The 20,947-nt window shown below is 37.9% G+C and overlaps 1 protein-coding gene across 2 annotated transcripts; it reads left to right on the forward strand.

The window, feature by feature from the left end:
- The first annotated feature begins 8,899 nt into the window (after positions 1 to 8,899).
- On the forward strand, positions 8,900 to 20,228 carry csrp2 (cysteine and glycine-rich protein 2). 2 transcript variants are annotated; one of them, XM_015352859.2, is made up of 6 exons: positions 8,900 to 9,078; positions 12,527 to 12,645; positions 17,775 to 17,943; positions 18,393 to 18,522; positions 19,161 to 19,254; positions 19,967 to 20,228. In XM_015352859.2, exons 2-6 carry the CDS (start codon positions 12,534 to 12,536, stop codon positions 20,041 to 20,043), a joined length of 582 nt encoding a protein of 193 aa, XP_015208345.1. In that variant the 5' UTR covers positions 8,900 to 9,078; positions 12,527 to 12,533; the 3' UTR covers positions 20,044 to 20,228. The 2 variants fall into 2 exon arrangements, with proteins under 2 accessions (XP_015208345.1, XP_006633597.1); XM_006633534.3 differs by having other exon boundaries at positions 8,902 to 9,084.
- The last annotated feature ends 719 nt before the right edge of the window (positions 20,229 to 20,947 follow it).

Genomic DNA, 20,947 nt, shown 5'->3' on the forward strand with positions numbered 1-20,947 from the left:
TGACTCTCCACAACATTGCACTACTGTCTCCAAAGAAGCCGATACCATGGCATCTTCAAGATGCAGCTGGATGAGATCCTCAGATCAAGCAGCTGCTCGAAACCAAACGGGCTCTGTAAGGTGACTAGCTTCCTCTCTAGTGTTTCTTTTGATATATACAGTGTACTATATATAATATATATATATTATTAAAATGAACAACTCATTTAATGTCACTCTGCAGAAGCTGGTGAAGAATAAGAGGTTTAAAGGAGTTCCAGAGTGGTACTCAACAGATATCCTTAGTCCCAAAAGCTCCCTTTAATTTATTTATATATTTATACCACCCATCCTCCTTCAGTAACTACTTTATCCCTTGGTCATGGTGAGCTGGACCCCAATTGGGCAGGCAGAAAGCACAAGACAGGACTATGCCCTGGCCAGGAAGATAGTCCATCAGAAGGCAAACATAAACACATACAGTACAGTGTGTGGGGAGGGTTTGGAGATGCCAATTCATCCAAATAAAACATCCTTTGGACTAAGGGAGGAAACTAAGCACCCAGAGAAAATCAATGGAACTTGGAGAGAACTCCACCCAGAATGTGAACTAATCCGGGATTAAACCCAAGTCCAAATAGATTTAAGGCAGTGGCCTTATTGCCATTATATTATGACATTTCTTTTTATTGGACAATAAGATTTACAGTGCATTGGTTCAATCCCTAATTTGACAGTAATGGGCTGTTTTAATTGCATCATCTTTGAATGTGATTTCACTTGACCAGAAGTTAAAAATATACAGACTCAAACGTGACAGATGCAGCTCTCCCTGCCCCTATCGTAATTTGATCTTGGTCACTCGGGGGCTCCCAGCATGCACTCTCTAGACAGCAGATAACTCCACCACACCAAAAGACCAGGTCCTCTGCTGTAGTAGAATTTTACACTGTCTAGACTTCAGAGGGAGGTCACGTCACTTCTGTGACTGGTTCAGTGCACGAGACATGTTACACAAACAAAATGACCACAGCCTGCCTGCAGCTGCCATCTCACTCCAGGAGGGAGGAAAGTTATGTTAAGCACAGAAATGCTGGAGTCAGTGGATTAACTACTCAGAAACAACAGATCAACAAAAAATTCAAACAGATATTAAGCACAGGGGGGGGGAAATACAGTTTATTTTGCAAATTTTATATTTACTGTGGTTATGATATGTACTGTACATTACACAATAATGTCACAATCAGTCAGAATCAAATGCTGTCACCCATTCAAGTAAAACTTAATACCACGGGCGTTGAGACATTTGATCCAGTACCCAGAGAGCCTTACATCACCTTGTAAACCTATTTTACAGAAGTTAGTAATAGTATACAGTACTTTGATGTCTGAGCTTCAGCAGAATTTTACAAACTACTGAGCTTCCCAGACAGTCTTCAGGAAATGAGTCAACAACTAGAATTCCAAGCCCAGAAGATGGACATGTATTTTTAGAATGAAGTGAAAGTCTCCACAGCCATTTGAAAAGTGCCAAGTCTGCCACAATCACATGTAATCTTAATTTAATTACTCCCTGGACAGAAAGCTGCATTCCAATGAAATGTTGCTTGTGGCTGTAAAAGAAAACAATAATGGAAATTAATTTTGGACTTTTGTAAAAAAACCTATTCAGCGGGTGTCTCAGACAACAAAAAGTCTGAATGGAAGCTTACTTTAATTTTTTGGCATTCTCTTCGGAGCTTACAAAGGTATAGTACATAACTTCACAAAGCTCTCAAGGTTTTCGAGCTTTTTCATTGCATTGTTCACAACAAAGACCCACAGGTTTTCACTGACATTGAATGAAAGGTGACGTGAAATAACTAGTGATCATGAAAATGCAATAAATTAATGAAAATAATTCTTATCACAAGACAGATTCACTCTTACTGAGCCCAGGTGCTTCAGTTAAATAGAATTAAGCTGACTGCTGGCTTTGGATTTTAATTGCCTGAGTATGATGAAATCCCACCAGGTTTTTCTAAAGTATAGGAAGGAAAGAGCTAGAACGTATCTGAGAAAAAAGTATCACCTTGTTTAGGGACATTAATTGTAGAAAAATGATAAAACATAGTAACGCTCACAGCAATCGTGGTAAAAAATGGTAAAAAATCTACTGTGAAAGTGGTACAATAAATCACGAACTATTGAAAAGTAAAAGTGAATGAAGGCTTGGCATATACAGGGGGAAAAATGCAAATTAGTAACGTCCAAGTTTAAAGTCCAAGATTGAACTTTGTTGTTTTGGTTAATGTGTCAGAAGAAATCCATATGATGTCAGACATGGTGTTTCAGTTTATTCTCCATCCTTCTAACCCACCCACATTCATACAATGGCCCATAAAATTCCACAATCAAACAACGAGATATCTTTATAGGAACAGTGAGACTGGAAGATGGAAAATGCAGACAGAATTTACGGAGACCACTCTTCTGGAGGCAACAACATGCCCCAGGTGTTTATTTTTAAGCTTTTCTGCAACCAGTACCCTGTCAGAAAGCAGATAAAGCAGACAAAGACTACAGTTTCACCTGAATTATAGACCAGCAAATGCCCAGCGGAAATGGGCCTTTTTAGGAGTAAGAAAATCACTTAAGGAAGCAGGCTTATACACTTTCCAAACATTCCATACTTATGGACAGCACATACAGTGCCTTGCGAAAGTATTCGGCCCCCTTGAACTTTTCAACCTTTTGCCACATTTCAGGCTTCAAACATAAAGATATAAATTTTTTATTTTATGTGAAGAATCACCAACAAGTGGGACACAATTGTGAAGTGGAACGAAATCTATTGGATTTTTGAAACTTTTTTAACTAATAAAAAAATGAAAAGTGGGGCGTGCAAAATTATTCGGCCCCCTTGCGTTAATACTTTGTAGAGCCACCTTTTGCTGCGATTACAGCTGCAAGTCGCTTGGGGTATGTCTCTATCAGTTTTGCACATCGAGAGACTGAAATTCTTGCCCATTCTTCCTTGCAAAACAGCTCGGGCTCAGTGAGGTTGGATGGAGAGCGTTTGTGAACAGCAGTTTTCAGCTCTTTCCACAGATTCTCGATTGGATTCAGGTCTGGACTTTGACTTGGCCATTCAAACACCTGGATACGTTTATTTGTGAACCATTCCTTTGTAGATTTTGCTGTATGTTTGGGATCATTGTCTTGTTGGAAGATAAATCTCCGTCCCAGTTTCAGGTCTTTTGCAGACTCCAACAGGTTTTCATCCAGAATGGTCCTGTATTTGGCTGCATCCATCTTCCCCTCAATTTTAACCATCTTCCCTGTCCCTGCTGAAGAAAAGCAGGCCCAAACCATGATGCTGCCACCACCATGTTTGACAGTGGGGATGGTGTGTTGAGGGTGATGAGCTGTGTTGCTTTTACGCCAAACATATCGTTTTGCATTGTGGCCAAAAAGTTCGATTTTGGTTTCATCTGACCAGAGCACCTTCTTCCACATGTTTGGGGTGTCTCCCAGGTGGCTTGTGGCAAACTTTAGACGAGACTTTTTATGGATATCTTTGAGAAATGGCTTTCTTCTTGCCACTCTTCCATAAAGGCCAGATTTGTGCAGTGTAAGACTGATTGTTGTCCTATGGACAGACTCTCCCACCTCAGCTGTAGTTCTCTGCAGTTCATCCAGAGTGATCATGGGCCTCTTGGCTGCATCTCTGATCAGTCTTCTCCTTGTCTGAGCTGAAAGTTTAGAGGGACGGCCAGGTCTTGGTAGATTTGCAGTGGTCTGATACTCCTTCCATTTCAAGATGATCGCTTGCACAGTGCTCCTTGGGATGTTTGAAGCTTGGGAAATCTTTGTGTATCCAAATCCGGCTTTAAACTTCTCCACAACAGTATTACGGACCTGCCTGGTGTGTTCCTTGGTCTTCATGATGCTCTCTGCGCTTTCAACAGAACCTTGAGACTATCACAGAGCAGGTGCATTTATACAGAGACTTGATTACACACAGGTGGATTCTATTTATCACCATCAGTCATTTAGGACAACATTGGATCATTCAGAGATCCTCGCTGAACTTCTGGAGTGAGTTTGCTGCACTGAAAGTAAAGGGGCCGAATAATTTTGCACGCCCCACTTTTCATTTTTTTATTAGTTAAAAAAGTTTCAAAAATCCAATAGATTTCGTTCCACTTCACAATTGTGTCCCACTTGTTGGTGATTCTTCACATAAAATAAAAAATTTATATCTTTATGTTTGAAGCCTGAAATGTGGCAAAAGGTTGAAAAGTTCAAGGGGGCCGAATACTTTCGCAAGGCACTGTATGTACTTTAGAGCAGAAAGCATATGATTCACATGAAGTGCTGTTCACTTCAGATCTGATAACTTAACAAAATTTTAGTTCAACAAGGACAATGGCAAGCAAAGATGTCTAATGTGGACAGACAATGGGGTCAGAAATGAAAATATATTTTTACAATCAGGTCTGATCCCATCCGTACCTCTCTGACAATGGAGATGAGGTTATAACACACTCAAATACAGAATGTGGAACATTTAAGAAGACAAAACTGAAGTGATGCAGCTGTCTAAAACAATAAGATGCAAATACTAACCTTCAACCCCCAGCCTTAGGAAAATATGACTTTGCACAGTGACAGAAGAAAGGGGCCTTTTTGGACAGAACAAGAAAGTCCCACATTTCAGCTGAATTCAGCTGTTGTTAAATAGAGCAGAAATGTCATGGAAAGTCTGAGTTGGAAAGTCTGCTATGAAAGCAACAACCTAGGGCATCCCTCATTTGAAGCTACACCAATTGTAAAATACAGGCTGACATGACTGTCGAGATGATGTCCTTCCCTTCTTGAGAAATTCAAAGGACCTGACAGTTTGTTAACCTCCATCATGTCCTCATTTTGAAATACAGTACACTGAGCCTCCATAGAATATAACTGGGTGTGAGCTGAAGGCAGCATGAGTTCGATAAGTGACCACAAACATACAGTATTAATCACAAGAAAGAAAGCAATATAAAGGAATCTGTCTCTTTCAGTTCTTGATTTTTCAATGGCTACTCACGACCTGTCCTTTATCCACGTTGATCCATTAAAGCATCACGGGAAGATAATATACTGACCTATCCCATCCATCTGTTTTCCATTATCCTTTCCTTCACATTTTCCTCTTCAACAAAACATTCTTTCTAAATGGCATTCCTAATTATTTGTGTTCCAGAGCAAAGCTTTCATCACAATAAAAGAAAGATTTGGCAGTATTTAATGGATTACTGTGTTTTCTAATAATCAAAATATTGTGGTGACAATTTTCACATACAAAGTGAAAGAAGAGCAGAAGGCAGTGGGTTTCAGAAATGCTATCTGCTGGCTGTGAATGTACAGACTATTGTAAGATTATATCAGACCTGCTGGAACAACAGCAAGGGACAGACACTTGAATTGTAAATTAATGGATTGGATGTATCACATCTAGTCTTCAATACAAGTACAAACTAGTTCATCATGGAACTGAAGGTGGAAGCCAAATGAATTACAGCATTGGTTTAGAAAACACAAAAGTCAGGAGATGGAAGCACTGAAGGAGATTTAATTACAAAGTACTCAAATGTTTCATCCTTCCTGTTGAAAAACATTGTATGAGCGAGACAGTATTTGTGGCTCTGAGTTTGATTTTGTGAATTGCTTATGACCTGTGCAGTGACATGATGAAAATATGATAGATATTTTATTTTGGCAGTTTTGCTGTTAAATTTAGTTTTCAGTTGTTTCTGAATGCATCTATAAAATGCCTTTTATGCAAACAAAGTAGTACAGACTGTTAGTGTGTCAGCCTGTGGAAACAAAGGAACAACTACAGTATAAACACCTGAAGAAGGCTCAATAACTGAAAGGATGTGTGCTCTTACTTTGAACTTTTCAGTGCAGAATTAACCTCTTCTAAAGTAAGCAAAATTTTAACTAGTCCCTGATGTGCTTTTTGCTTACCTCTATAATCATTTCTGTTGTGTAGTTTGTTTTGTGGTGTCCTGTTATATTCAGTACATTAAATCAATGTGAACAGATTCTTTCTTAGAAATGATATAGAAAAAATAAGGTGCTAAGTCTATGCAAGTCAAAATAGAGGAATTATTTATATTTATCAAAAAAGTGTACTTAAGCCTGTACTTAAGTGTACTTAAGAAATGTTGTTATTTTTAATTATTTTAAGACTGATAAGCAGGAATTGAAGTGGGAAGGTTTCTAAGTATAGTACCATCCTATTTTATGAAAAAACAACAACATAAGGGAAAAAAATCTAAACCCCTTAAAACTTTCTGGGAAATTATAGAAAGCCTCTCAAAGAGTATTGTACAATTAGAATGGGCAAACAAAGAGCAAGGATCAAGAAAAATCACACAGGGAATATACTGTATAGTGAGACTGACAGTATAATTAAGAAGGTACATCTAACCCAGAAAACAACACATAATAAATGTTTTTTAAGTTTTTCTGACACCTTTGAAAAAACTGACATTAATTAAATTAGAAAACCCATATGTGTTCTACATTTTGATTGATGTTCAAAGTCAGCTATATCAAAAGCACACATAGGCACCTTAAAGTACTTACTCTATGTGCTGAAAGGAATAAGTACAGACACAAGGCCCTGTTAACATCCTCTATCAAAGTTTTTGTTTTCTTGTCAAATTCAGACATTTTTCTGTGTTGTGTTTTATGTAATGTATCCATAGCAGCAAGACCCTTGAGTGAACAGAGGGACTTCATTCCTCTCTTGAGTAAATATTCTAAAACAACAATAAATCACCACAATCAGACAATGTTGAATGACTTTAGTAACCCTTCTTTTCCTGAAAAGCCCTTTCAGTTGTCTTAGGACCAGCCTGTTTTTCCTTTTAACACCATCTGACATTTCAGATAAAGGTTAATAGTTTCTGTGGAATGTGAAACAGCCAAAGATTTTCTCAGAGGTATTTAATTCATTCATATGGTATAGTACTTTTCCCATATCCCATTTTCATTAAACGTATGAAACATACTGCACAACGGATCAACTCTTTTTACTAATAAACAACATTCTGTAAGTTTCCCAAAAGCTCTCTCTATAAGAATTGACTTAAGAAATGGCAAAACAACCACACATCCATCACTGCACATCCCAGCATCTAGTTATGTGTGGGCAGCCTGTCTTGACTATAGGATTACAGCTGACAAATGTGTTTCATACACAGCAAAATATAAAAGCACTATTTATATACTGTAAGTAGAAGAATGCTTTGAGTAAAAACAAAGGATCAATTTACCTTAGCATGTTCTTCATGTAAAACAAGACAAAAAGGCACTACAAAAATAATTTGAGGGTTATGTTTAAATCCTTGTGCTTCCAATTAAAGTTTTTGACCATCGGTACTTGAGTTTCAGAGGCTTTCCCAACTTATCTGAGCATGCCATAAATCTCCATCAAAATCTTAAAATGATAATTGTTTTCCTTATCCATAAATTACTATATTTAAATATTGAATGTGTTCTGCTGAAGATGAGGCTAAGCAGAATTCTTGGTTTTCAAGACCAAACTGCCTACCGTATCTGTGCCTCCATGTGCTTTCACATGCTGAAATACCTCATTGTATCACAGTCTTGCAATGTCATTACCTTAGTTTACATACATACTGTATGATAAAGCCTTCTTGCAATATGTGCATATATTTTAAAACAAATAGCTCAGAGACGACCACTCCTGTTCGAGCAGGTTTTACAGGACACCCTTGAATCCTAAATCTTTTAAGTATTTGGAAGAATTTCACTTTGACCTTAACTGAAGCAATTACTACAATTAGTCTTTACGAACTTTTGATATAAGGGTAGCCTGTAAGACCAGCCTGTGTCTCTGCAGGACCAAGGCTGTCCTCATTATTCTAACTCTAATATGAAGAATCCGGCACATGTCTGATAGTATTTAGTTAAGAATAACTTCAGATTCACCTTGTGTTTAATTTGTTTTTTTTTACTGTACAGTATGTCACCAGTGATGTCTAAAAATGTCTACCATGCTTTACAATAACTTTGTGCTGTATGCTTTACTATTATTTCACCACGTTAATACAATTTGACTTTAAATCTTGTACTGTATATTACAGTAAACTTTGCAATGGAGACTTGAGTTTTATATTGTGTTTTATCCAGACATACAAAAAGAATAAACATTATTACAACTCGTAGCACTGCACAATACATATTTTTAGTGGAAGTAAGCCATAAATACGAGTCTTCTGAATAACAAACGGCAGGGTATTGTTCTAAACATTCTGTTTAGCAAACAGCTGTGCGATAGGGTGAAAACTGTGAAAACGTTATCTAAGGTGTGTTCAGACAGCTCTTTTCTACTAGTTGATTCTGGGTTTGGTCTGATAGTTATGCATTTGTCAAAGTCACACATTTTATATTTGGTAATGAAATCAATGCCTCTTGGTCTTATTCCTGTGCCTTAACCATAAGATTTCACTCTAGAATTTTCTTTCAGTCTGTCAGGCAAAAACATCCGTCCCAAATGAACGTATTATTTCGTTCATAGCAACCACATCCATTTACTATAAATTATTCTTATATAATTATAAACAATGGAATTGCCACAGCTGCAGCACGTGGATTTTTCATTAGTGCACTTAATAAAAATGATATTTTTATATACACATTTAGAAAAGCCTTGGGTTTTGTGTGCACCCCCTTTTGTCATTTATACAATCCGTTTATTCAAGAAATAGGTTTTTACAGCCTCTTCAACTCATCAGTAGTCATGCATTTCTCTTTATTATTAATAGGGTTGCCGTCCGCCCTGTTGAGTAAACATACGATGATCACCGCAGCGCAGGGAAGGCATTAGCTGTACGTACTGACAATTCTCGTCGCATATGCCACATCCAAGATGACGCAAAATTCCGTGAGCACGGTTTCCACGCCTGAACATTCCAAACCCATCCACTCCTCCCACCTATGAGAGTCTGACGCAGCTCGAAGTCGCCGAATTTGAGGGGGGAGGTTGACCGTAGCACCATCTGTGCGGATTTGAGTCTTCAGTCTAAATCTGCGGTAAATGTAAGGGTTTTTTTTGCTTGTTTGATGCATTGTAAAGATAATCATTTTTAATCCTATCGATATATTATCTATTTGCATGAACGTCGAATTTACATCGATTAGCGGTTGGCTTTCAGCTATAAATATTGAGATGGCTATACGTGATGCGTTTAATTCTTCTACTTTACACTTTCAAAACGATTATATGTATGGAAATGAAGTACGTATAAAAGCTGCTGCCCAAGTTACAGTAAGTCTTCTCTTAATGGGTTTCATTAGTCGTTATTGGATAGTTTGATTATAAATACAGGACATTTTATGAGTCTGTTTTGACTTACTGTTCGATTAAAGGCAACGTGCATCTATAATGAAGTTTATATCTGGAAATGCAGTGCTTTTTGAATACAGTACCGGTATCTGTACATGATTTTGTTACTTCTTCAGACTGTTTTTCCCAGTGAACTTTTGTTTACTTAAACATGTTTACTTAAAGACTTACATGTTATTGAGTACTAGTTGAAATATGTATTAGGGGGAAACTTTGTAGCAAAAATTAAGGTTTGCGGAGGCTACCTGGCAGCAGACGGACTGTTTAAAAGAACCTGCAAAAGCCAGGCTTCTACCCGAGAGTACCTCCCAGGTGTTCTTTCACCCAAGGTCGGTTTGGAAATAAAATGAGCTGGAACGTTAGAAACATTTGCACACCTTTGGTTGTTAAAAGTCTGTTTTCTCAAGAACCTTGTACACATTTAAGGTTCGTATCTTCACGATTGATCGAATGCAAAGGCATTGCTTTGTAATACAAACTGTAATGCACTGAGTTTGATGTCAGCAGTTCCTTTCAAAGGGGTTATTTAAAAACTCTGTGCTGTGGCTGCTTCTGTGCCGTCACATAGACAGTCTTCGAAAAGTATCATTTCGTTTGATTCAGCTGGCACGTAATTGTGTGTTCAAGTCAGTTGGAGATTAAATTGCTTAATTCACCAAGTGAAAAATACCGTTCATGGAGTAATACCGAGGCCTCAGACAAATGAACCCGCATGTTTTTCACATGGAAACTGGATACTGTATTTCTTAAAGCACGTTCTAGCATATATATGCTTCTAAAGGATTACTAATGTTTATGGTGTGGTACATCCCTGAAAGAAAAACTACATTGCCTCTTGCTGAATCTAAGCCTTTGGAGAGATGCCTTTTCTAAACTGGATGAACATGTGCAGTTACACCCAATGCAGTGAATATTTTTTGCAGAAAGATTTAAAAACTTTGTTAAAGGTGCTCATATAACAACACAGAAAAAGTCACAACTGAATTGTAGAAATCAAATTCTGAGTGTAAAAGCTTTTAAAGTTTTATGATTAGAAAAATAAGGAAAGATTTATGTTATTCCAGTTTAGCTCACGGTATACTATCAAGCTTGTGAAAATTGTATTTTAGGTGTTGCAATACCAGATCTTCAGTTTCAGTTGTATTTGGTGTTGACTGGCAATGGATTGTTTACAGTTTCTTTAGCATGAAGATCAAGATGGATGCATTTTTGCATATTAATGGTTTTGTCTTTATACATTGTGTGCTTTTGCCGTCTACTTTGAAATGACTTTTCCTCTTTTGTAGGGGGATGGGGGTTTATAGGTATTCTTATCTTGGTCATTTGAATCGTATCTCTAAATCTAAAAAAAAGCAGGTTGTACCTTCTAACTTGAAAACTGTACACATGGTGTATTGTTGTATGAGGCTGTGCTCAGACTCATTGTGTTCAGGAGGTTTCCTATAGAAAAATCTGGAAGCATATAAATAGAGTTCACACATTGCATCCAGTGCATTGTCCCTAACCGCTGGAGCACACGCCATTTCTTGGGAGTGGTTGGCCACTAGCTTGACTTCAAGGAAAATAAGTCACCTTCCTGGGAAGTGTTAAACAAGGCAGTATCATCTTATTTTGTTACCTACACCGTATTTGCAGTATATAAGATTTTCAACAACCTAAAGGGGAACAAATGAAGCTTTCTGAATGTGTCCACGGGCACTGGACCTTAAAATGTTGTATGTTTCAAATGTTTAATTTGAATATTAAAACACAAACATAATAATTATACATCCTTTTTCATTCTGTCTGTAGTTCCACGTGCAGTTTACATTGCTGTTCCTGATTACCATCTTGCTGGAGTTCTCAGACTGAAACTGCTGCTCTAGACACAAGCTATGATGACTTTGCAGTTGAAGAAAGTGCGTGTCTTAACTGATTGCCTGAGTGTCCTGATCCAAGAAACAGAATGGCTCAGTGAAAGATGTATATTTATATATGATAAACTACAGTCTATGAAAACGTTGCATGAATTGAGACTTGACAGAGGAATGGGAGACGGAACTTAACTCAGTTTTTTATTTCTTCTTTTTTCCTTTTTTACATCTGGGTAGTCTTAAGAGCTCAGTTCATAGTTTGTAATTATGGTGACTTGCAACTTCAGAATATAGCCGTTTCTGACTTGCATGATTAATGAATTCTTGGTTGTGGTCAAGCTAGAATTACATACAGTATGCATTACAGTTTTACTAGCTATGTGATTACATCACTTAATTCAGTCTTACACTTCAGCTTGTAAAAAATGTCCCACTTTATACTTTTTATTTAAAATGAAAATTATACTTAGCCAATTTTTATAGCATTTTTAATTAAAAGGGTAGTCCTCAAGATATACGTAGATTTAAAAAACATGGCCAATATTTTTAATTGCATCCAAAGTGTTTTTGTTGTTCCATGGTGTATTAGGTCCTTTTTTAGAAGAAAAGTTTAATCCCACTCCCAGCAACATTTTCCAATTTATATTAATTTCCATTATAGCACATTCAACATGAAAACGGTCATCGTTCAACATTGTTGTGGAAGTGAAGTGAACATTTGCGCACCTCAAAGCCTCGAAACACCCTGGACATGTTTTGACAAACAATAAGTCTTATTCATGTGGTAGCTTGAAAACACCATGATGCAGACCAAAAATATTAATTTAAATACAATACCAGTAGAAAATGTAACAATTTTATCGGACATCGTCGACCTTTCATTTCCATGACAACTTGAATTACTGTATCCCTGTTTGATATAGAACTACTTGATACATCCCTACTGGACATTGAACTGTTAGAACTATTTTTTTAAATAGTTTAGAAACACAGTAATGATTTTGCTTGGTTTGAAAGAATGCCTACTTCTTTTGAAAAGGAGAAGGTAGACCCATAAGCCCACGACTTTAGGGAGTTGTGTGGGTCTGCATTTTTCTCTTTGTAACTTCTCAAGGTTTTCCAAGGGCTTTCAGTCTTCTCATCTAATAATTGGAATGTGCAGAAGGAGGAAGCTACTGCTGACGTGACTTGAAACGGGAAGGACATACCTACCTCAGACTTCCTGTATGAGATGCTTGTAGAAGTAAAGCTCTGTTTCGCTCTTCCTGTCTCCTCTTCACAGCACCAGAATGCCGAACTGGGGTGGTGGTAACAAGTGTGCAGCCTGCCAGAGGACAGTGTACCATGCTGAGGAGGTGCAGTGTGATGGGAAAAGCTTTCACAAATGCTGTTTTCTCTGCAGTAAGTACAACAGTATCATTTCAAGCTTTCTTCAGCCAGGTGTAAAATTGGCGTAGTGGGACTTTCCCCGTGGTGTACTGAGCATTGTTCTTTTGTTTTTCGCCTCTATTAATGAAACGGTCAACAAGGTGATGTCTAGAAATCTAAACTGAGGGTTTGTGAAACTATGAGACGATGAAAAACCGTTAAAGGGGTTATATGTGTGTTTGGAAGATAGGACTACCTTTGAACATTTGTGCATTTAGAAACATCTGTTTATAGTTGTTACCCCCCTTTCAAACATTCTCACATTTACAGATATTGAAAAACACTGATTCAGAATTGCATTTTCTGCATTTTAATTTTGGAGACTACTATATTAATTGCTTAGCCAAGCCTCTTGAAATTATTTTCTTTTCTAGGGCCCAGGGCAGCCTAAATCAATTAGTGCCCTTAGGACATATTCTTCCTAGATGCTGACGTTGTATTAAAGGTTGCTTGTTTTTTGGTTTGAATGCAGTTTAAGTTTTTCTGAAGACATTTTGAGTTGACCTCCTTTTAACAGATTGTATCTTTCTGGAACTGTTGTAATGACACACATCCTTTGGATTAATGCCTGGCTATTGCAGGAAGAAGACAATCTGGCCTTTATAATGTTTATTTTAATGGACTTGATGTTACAGAAGCTGCTTTGTCCCTGAGGACAAAGACAAACGAGCATGATAAGTCCAGGAACTCAAAAGAATAAAAGTGTTGTTTATCTCACTGAATGACCAGAAATGTTATGCACTCTGTTGTGAAGATATGGAACACAATAAAAAATTTCTAAACTTGAAAATTTGGCTTTAGTGTGAAAGCCATAATTCCAAATTCTTGCACAATATTGATTTTTTTCAGAGCTTCATATTGCAGTTACACAATGTAAATATATATTGCATATATATTTTTCCCCAATTGACCTGAGTCAGCTGTTATAGTTTATTTTGGGGTTCTTAGTTTGTTTGTTCATAAAGGGCCATGCAGTCAGATTGTGTAGTGTCTTATTTTATTGTTCATAAAGGTTAAAATTGATTTTGCTCTGCGAGTCTGACTTTGAGTCACTGAGAATTCTTGTACATTGACTCTCCTCTTCTGACTTTTTTCTATTGGGCATCATAAATGGAGGTCGATTTCCTTTAAGTTTTGCGTTATAAGAATTTATGCATTATATATTAAGCGAATCTATTAAATCTACTCCTTCCATAACCTCACATAAAGTATGGACCAAAATCTCAACTCAACCTTGTTGCCTTTACCAGTTTGTCAAAGTCTGGGCCCAGCAAGGCAGACTTACAGTACAATCTTTCTATTTTCTTGGACATCAACTTGTAACTTGTAAGAGTTTATCTTCATGCAATCCAGAAATTATAATTTGGTTACCCAGCTGTTGTCCAATAGTAGTAAATGTTTTAAAGAGTATAGTGCCATCTAGATATGTGCAACACCATGATGGTCTGATTTATCCCAATACTGAGTAATTGCAGTAAATTACGTTTAATGAATGGTAAACGTCATTGGTTACATATGTCATGTGTCTGCTCATGCATTTCGGAGACATCGTCTAGACTGACAAGATGTGTATGTGATTTACTCATGCTTTCCTGATCAATAACGAAGCAGGGTCAGTCTCTTCTCAGGATGGGTTTTCAAGAATTCTGAGCCTTAGAATAGTTCAGCTCCTTTAGGTGCTTGATATTAAACTTGTTGTGTGCACAAAAAGTTATGAAAGTTTTACGTAAACATACCTCTAAGGTGAACACAGTGTTTGAAGCCTATGAGCTCTTTAGACAAATACAGTAACCAGCTTTTATGAAGTGCTTTTTTTCTGTTTTCAGAACTGTATTGCAGTTTGCAATGCAATCTATGGGTGTATTGCAGGTTCTGTAAGGAAACGCTAGTAAAAGGACAATCCCCAGATCCTGTTTTGTGTGGTGAATAAAGTTACTTTCATTTCAGCTTGGGTATTTTGCAGACTACAACCACAATTTAACTTGACCTTCAGGCAGAGCCTGGAAGCCTATTGCAATTATGCAGATTTTGTTTTTTTTAATCTCATGTTCCATGTATGCTGAAAAAGGCCAAGCCATTAAAGTAGTAATTAAAAAAAACCATTAAAGCAAAGATTTATGTCCTGTGTCAACCAAAGATGTGACCTGAGTGTGTATTTGAATCCAGCTCGAGAACCTCCTGATGAACTGCTGCACTGACTGAATTAAAATGTTGGCAGACTTCAACAGCCAAAGTTTCGTGAATTGTGAACCTATAAAGTTGCCCTATTAGTTTTTATATCTATGATGTGTGCTGCTCATCATGTTAACTGCTCTGTCTAAAAACATTTGACCAGTTAACACTGGCAAAAACACTGGCCAGTTAACATTGGCTAATTAAGTTCATTCACTTCAATTAACTTCATGGGCCAAGTAATGGCCAATATGTTGTCTAGTGAGCATATTAATGTTTGACATGATGTTATTCCTGTACTGTATATACTGTACCAAGATAGCTGCAGAGCTTTATTCCTACATAGATACAGTGCCTTGCGAAAGTATTCGACCCCCTTGAACTTTTCAACCTTTTGCCACATTTCAGGCTTCAAACATAAAGATATAAATTTTTTATTTTATGTGAAGAATCACCAACAAGTGGGACACAATTGTGAAGTGGAACGAAATCTATTGGATTTTTGAAACTTTTTTAACTAATAAAAAAATGAAAAGTGGGGCGTGCAAAATTATTCGGCCCCTTTACTTTCAGTGCAGCAAACTCACTCCAGAAGTTCAGCGAGGATCTCTGAATGATCCAATGTTGTCCTAAATGACTGATGGTGATAAATAGAATCCACCTGTGTGTAATCAAGTCTCTGTATAAATGCACCTGCTCTGTGATAGTCTCAAGGTTCTGTTGAAAGCGCAGAGAGCATCATGAAGACCAAGGAACACACCAGGCAGGTCCGTAATACTGTTGTGGAGAAGTTTAAAGCCGGATTTGGATACAAAAAGATTTCCCAAGCTTCAAACATCCCAAGGAGCACTGTGCAAGCGATCATCTTGAAATGGAAGGAGTATCAGACCACTGCAAATCTACCAAGACCTGGCCGTCCCTCTAAACTTTCAGCTCAGACAAGGAGAAGACTGATCAGAGATGCAGCCAAGAGGCCCATGATCACTCTGGATGAACTGCAGAGAACTACAGCTGAGGTGGGAGAGTCTGTCCATAGGACAACAATCAGTCTTACACTGCACAAATCTGGCCTTTATGGAAGAGTGGCAAGAAGAAAGCCATTTCTCAAAGATATCCATAAAAAGTCTCGTCTAAAGTTTGCCACAAGCCACCTGGGAGACACCCCAAACATGTGGAAGAAGGTGCTCTGGTCAGATGAAACCAAAATCGAACTTTTTGGCCACAATGCAAAACGATATGTTTGGCGTAAAAGCAACACAGCTCATCACCCTCAACACACCATCCCCACTGTCAAACATGGTGGTGGCAGCATCATGGTTTGGGCCTGCTTTTCTTCAGCAGGGACAGGGAAGATGGTTAAAATTGAGGGGAAGATGGATGCAGCCAAATACAGGACCATTCTGGATGAAAACCTGTTGGAGTCTGCAAAAGACCTGAAACTGGGACGGAGATTTATCTTCCAACAAGACAATGATCCCAAACATACAGCAAAATCTACAAAGGAATGGTTCACAAATAAACGTATCCAGGTGTTTGAATGGCCAAGTCAAAGTCCAGACCTGAATCCAATCGAGAATCTGTGGAAAGAGCTGAAAACTGCTGTTCACAAACGCTCTCCATCCAACCTCACTGAGCCCGAGCTGTTTTGCAAGGAAGAATGGGCAAGAATTTCAGTCTCTCGATGTGCAAAACTGATAGAGACATACCCCAAGCGACTTGCAGCTGTAATCGCAGCAAAAGGTGGCTCTACAAAGTATTAACGCAAGGGGGCCGAATAATTTTGCACGCCCCACTTTTCATTTTTTTATTAGTTAAAAAAGTTTCAAAAATCCAATAGATTTCGTTCCACTTCACAATTGTGTCCCACTTGTTGGTGATTCTTCACATAAAATAAAAAATTTATATCTTTATGTTTGAAGCCTGAAATGTGGCAAAAGGTTGAAAAGTTCAAGGGGGCCGAATACTTCGCAAGGCACTGTACTAAAGTTAAATTCAGTGCTGCTTCTGATTGTCACCTCACATATTGCTTTGATAGTTTGCCACCCAAAGTGAACCCTCAACTCTTTGACAAAATGCAGCCTTTTATACCAGCTGCCCCTGTTCAAGGACTTTTTGGCAGGTTGACACCAAACATAGAAAGGATTTTTTTACTGATGACTGTTCATGCGTCACAATAGTAATAATTTTGTTCAAATTACTGTGGTTGTAGAGCCAGTGCACTTATTGACTTGAAACCTCGCAGGTTTTGTCCAGGGCAGCTTCAGAAGTGCACTTGCCAGATTTGCAGTAATACTATACAATACACCCACAACTGGTCAACAGGTCCTCATCGAAATGCAACCTGCAGTGCAGTGGTTCTTGATCCTACCTTTTGTTCTAAAGACCTTATTCTGGTGACATACAAACAGTTGCAAACGATTTGGTGGTGCAATGATCAGAAAATGTTTGTGAGCTCCCAATATAATTATGAGATTTACATTATTATTAATTATGGCAATCTTTTTTAAATGATCAAAAAGGGTTAGTATTTACCAATTCTTTTTTGAAGCGCAATGGGGTATTATATAAAAAAATAATATTCAGGAATCAGTGTATGTGAAACCATAGTTTGTTTTGCACAGTTAAGGGTGTAATTAGGAGCAGGGGTTAAATAGTTGGTTAACAAGTATACCAGGACCAAGCCTGGGCAGCTCTGTACTGTATAATGGTCAGAAGAAAGTTTGTCAGTTTGATTTTCACCGTAGACATTTCTGAACACGCAGATCAAGATATTTCAGAAGACTATTGTTGTTCTGCACTCTTGGTTGCAGGTTTCTAGTTTTTCATTAAAAACAGTTTGGAGATTAAAACTTTCAATTGGAATCATTCCTCACTTGCATAACCCTGCTACGGTCTGTCTTCCTGCTCATATTACAATTTTATTATTGCAGTGGTGTGCAGAAAGGGCCTAGACAGCACCACGCTGGCCATTCACGATACAGAGATTTACTGCAAGTCCTGCTATGGGAAGAAGTATGGGCCGAAAGGTTATGGATATGGCCAAGGGGCTGGAACACTCAACATGGACCGAGGAGAGAGACTTGGCATCAAACCAGAGGAGTGAGTGCTTTTTCCAATTAGCTATTACAGAAATAATGCTCCACTCACAAGAAGATCCTCCCTTTTCTGTCTTAAATAAACAATGCTGCATTTTCTGAGGCCTGTAGTTGGGACAAATCGCTGTGAAATTGTATGAAAAATACCTGTGCCAATTCATCAGATAGTGTGTTCATCTCTCACTGATTTGAATGAGGAATTGTTTATAATGGAATGATCGGTACCTTTTATATTGGCATCATATAGTTAGGAGCCCTAGAGCTGTCAGATGACTTCTGTTCTAAAAGGGCTCTTTATGCAAGTCCAGCTCCTGTAATGATCATAATCTGGAGTACAGTGTGACCCACTGAGAGAGAGTCAGGGAAAAGGCACGCACTTCTGCTTCATTCAACAGCTTTGCAAAAACAGACATCAATATTGGAAGAGCTAAATAAGCTATTTTTAATATACAGAAGCCAGAGTCACAGACCAACCACCAACGCCAACCCCTCCAAGTTTGCGCAGAAGTTTGGGGGGTCCGAGAAGTGTGCCAGGTGTGGCGAGTCGGTGTATGCTGCAGAGAAGATAGTGGGCGCTGGAAAGGTAAGGAAGAAGATAGGGTGAGGTGTGTCACTTGGTCACTTTAGGTCTTTTTCAGCACCTCCGCCCCTGACACCCCTTGAGGAACTGAGGTCTCTGTCGGCTCATGACATGACCAGGCTTGAACCTGTGAAAATGGAGCATTTTATATTGACGTCTGATTCTGTATCCAAACAGTGGGCTTCTTCAAAGCCAGTACTTGGTGGCCATTTTAATCAGTGAAGGGACAGCTCTGCTACACAAGGAGTGTTCATCCTCATCATATGGAAGCAACATGGACAAACAAAACAATACAGTCACACTATTTGTATTTGTATATTTCTTCTTAATGCAGGATTACATATTGATACCAAAGTCAAGTATTGTTCTATTGAAGTCCAAACTCAAATGTCTCATTGTCAATCTAATCTGTTTTTAGGAAATGCAGTCAGACTGACTGACTCAGACTGTATAGCAGATACTTTTGTCACAACTGCAACATCAGAACCTAATTTAGAAGAAGACATTTGTGAGATTTTAATAGATTAATACTAAGGTCATCTTATCTTTGTTTATCAGTTAACTTATATTCAAAGAAATAGAAACCGTTGCTTGGTTACAGTATGCTTTCAGCATGTCAGTTTTTTCCATCCTCTGTTTAGCCCTGGCACAAGAACTGCTTCAGATGTGCCAAGTGTGGGAAGAGCTTGGAGTCTACAACTCAGACTGAAAAGGACGGAGAGATCTACTGTAAAGGTAAGCTTTCTGGACCTGTACTGGAACTTGTTTGGTGACACTGTTTTGGTAAAACTTGTTTGAAGGATGGCTTTCACAAGCCATGCCAACTTAACAAGTTGAGGCTTATGTAGAATGAGTGCATGATTAAGGTGCTTGTTGACACACTGTCTGGTTTAAAACAAAGTTTGCATCATGGTAAAAATACCATGTGTGCATTGTGGGATTTTTCTTCAACCTAAAAAGGTTTTGCATTTTGTTAGTTGTGTATGAAAACCATTTTGGACTGTTACGGAAGAGACTTTTTCCATTTGTCAGTTTTCACTAGTACGAAAGGTGTATAACAAAGTTTTGAAAACCAAACATTTAATCAAAGATTTCTAAATTGTCTGTACTATTTAGGTTTAAGGTAAACGAGCAAAATCATGATTATGGCTCTCTAGATCAAAAAGGTACTTAAAGTAACAAATAGTTCTTACCCACAATCTTACCTACCACACATATGCTATTAGCCTTTAAACATCCTGTTTGAAACTTAGTGCTAGGATGCTTTGCTTAGACTGTAAATTTCAACAGCAGCAATCAGACAGTTTATGTTCAGTGTGCTTTACATTTTTAAGGTACACACAATGTCAAGAATTTTCTCCTTGTACCCAATCCTTGTGTGATGACCAGATGTGGAAAGTGTGATGCATATGTTTTTATGGTCAAAATGTTTTTTTTTGTCTTGCAGCTTGTTATGCTAAGAATTTTGGACCCAAAGGTGTTGGCTACGGCCAGGGTGCTGGAGCCCTTGTTCATGCCCAGTGATAAAGCTTGCAAATGCCGCATCATCAAGAATAGTGCCGAGTGCTCAGACAAAAAAAAAATACTTTGTACATTCATTTACTACTGTGAAGCTTTGTTACTAACCAATTTGCCTTTTAAATTGGGAGTTCTTGTATAAAAACCACATTGGCTTTTGTTTTGCAATTAATAAACATTTATTGATTAAACTTAATGGGGTCTTTTTTTCCCCCCATGCCTGTTGTAAAATCTTGTACTAGTAGTGAACAGTTTAAGGGTGTGTATGGATGTTAGTCACTCCCAACATTTTAGACCAAATTCAGCCATTCATCTGTGATAGTATTAGACAGCACGAAGCAGTTCATGTCCTAGATTGGGGAGATCTGGATATGAAAAGTGTACTACTTTTATCAGAGTTGACAGCCTGTTGTGATTAGGGTAGTTTTTACTACATTCTTGAAATGTATGTAATAATTCATACATGATAGATTTTTTTAAAAGCTTTTTGCAGTGTTTGTCACTTTTATAGGCCAGTTTGAACAATATGTCTTGCAAAGGAACATTAATTTTAACTTTTTCCCCCTTTTCAGTGCACTGTTGCTTAATTCACTTGATGAAAATCAAGGCTGCTATCCACAAGATTAGTGTCACCCAAGGTTTTTTTAATCAGTGGTGTTTACAGTAGCCACACACATCAGTTACTGTTGTGGGTTCAGGATGCAGCATGAAACACAGTTTAACATCAGTGTTACATAATAGGCCATGTTTATTTAATAACTTACAAAAATCTGACATATAACTTAAGGAGAGCTATTTCGAATGCAGATTATGTGTAGAGTCTTGATCACAAAGTAGAACAAAGATCTCAAAAGTAAAGCTTGGCACAGTTGCAGATAAAGAAACCAAATTCACATTGAATTAGTGGTGT

This window comes from Lepisosteus oculatus, chromosome 7 (assembly GCF_040954835.1).
Source record: "Lepisosteus oculatus isolate fLepOcu1 chromosome 7, fLepOcu1.hap2, whole genome shotgun sequence".
Taxonomy (NCBI): Eukaryota; Metazoa; Chordata; class Actinopteri; order Semionotiformes; family Lepisosteidae; genus Lepisosteus; species Lepisosteus oculatus.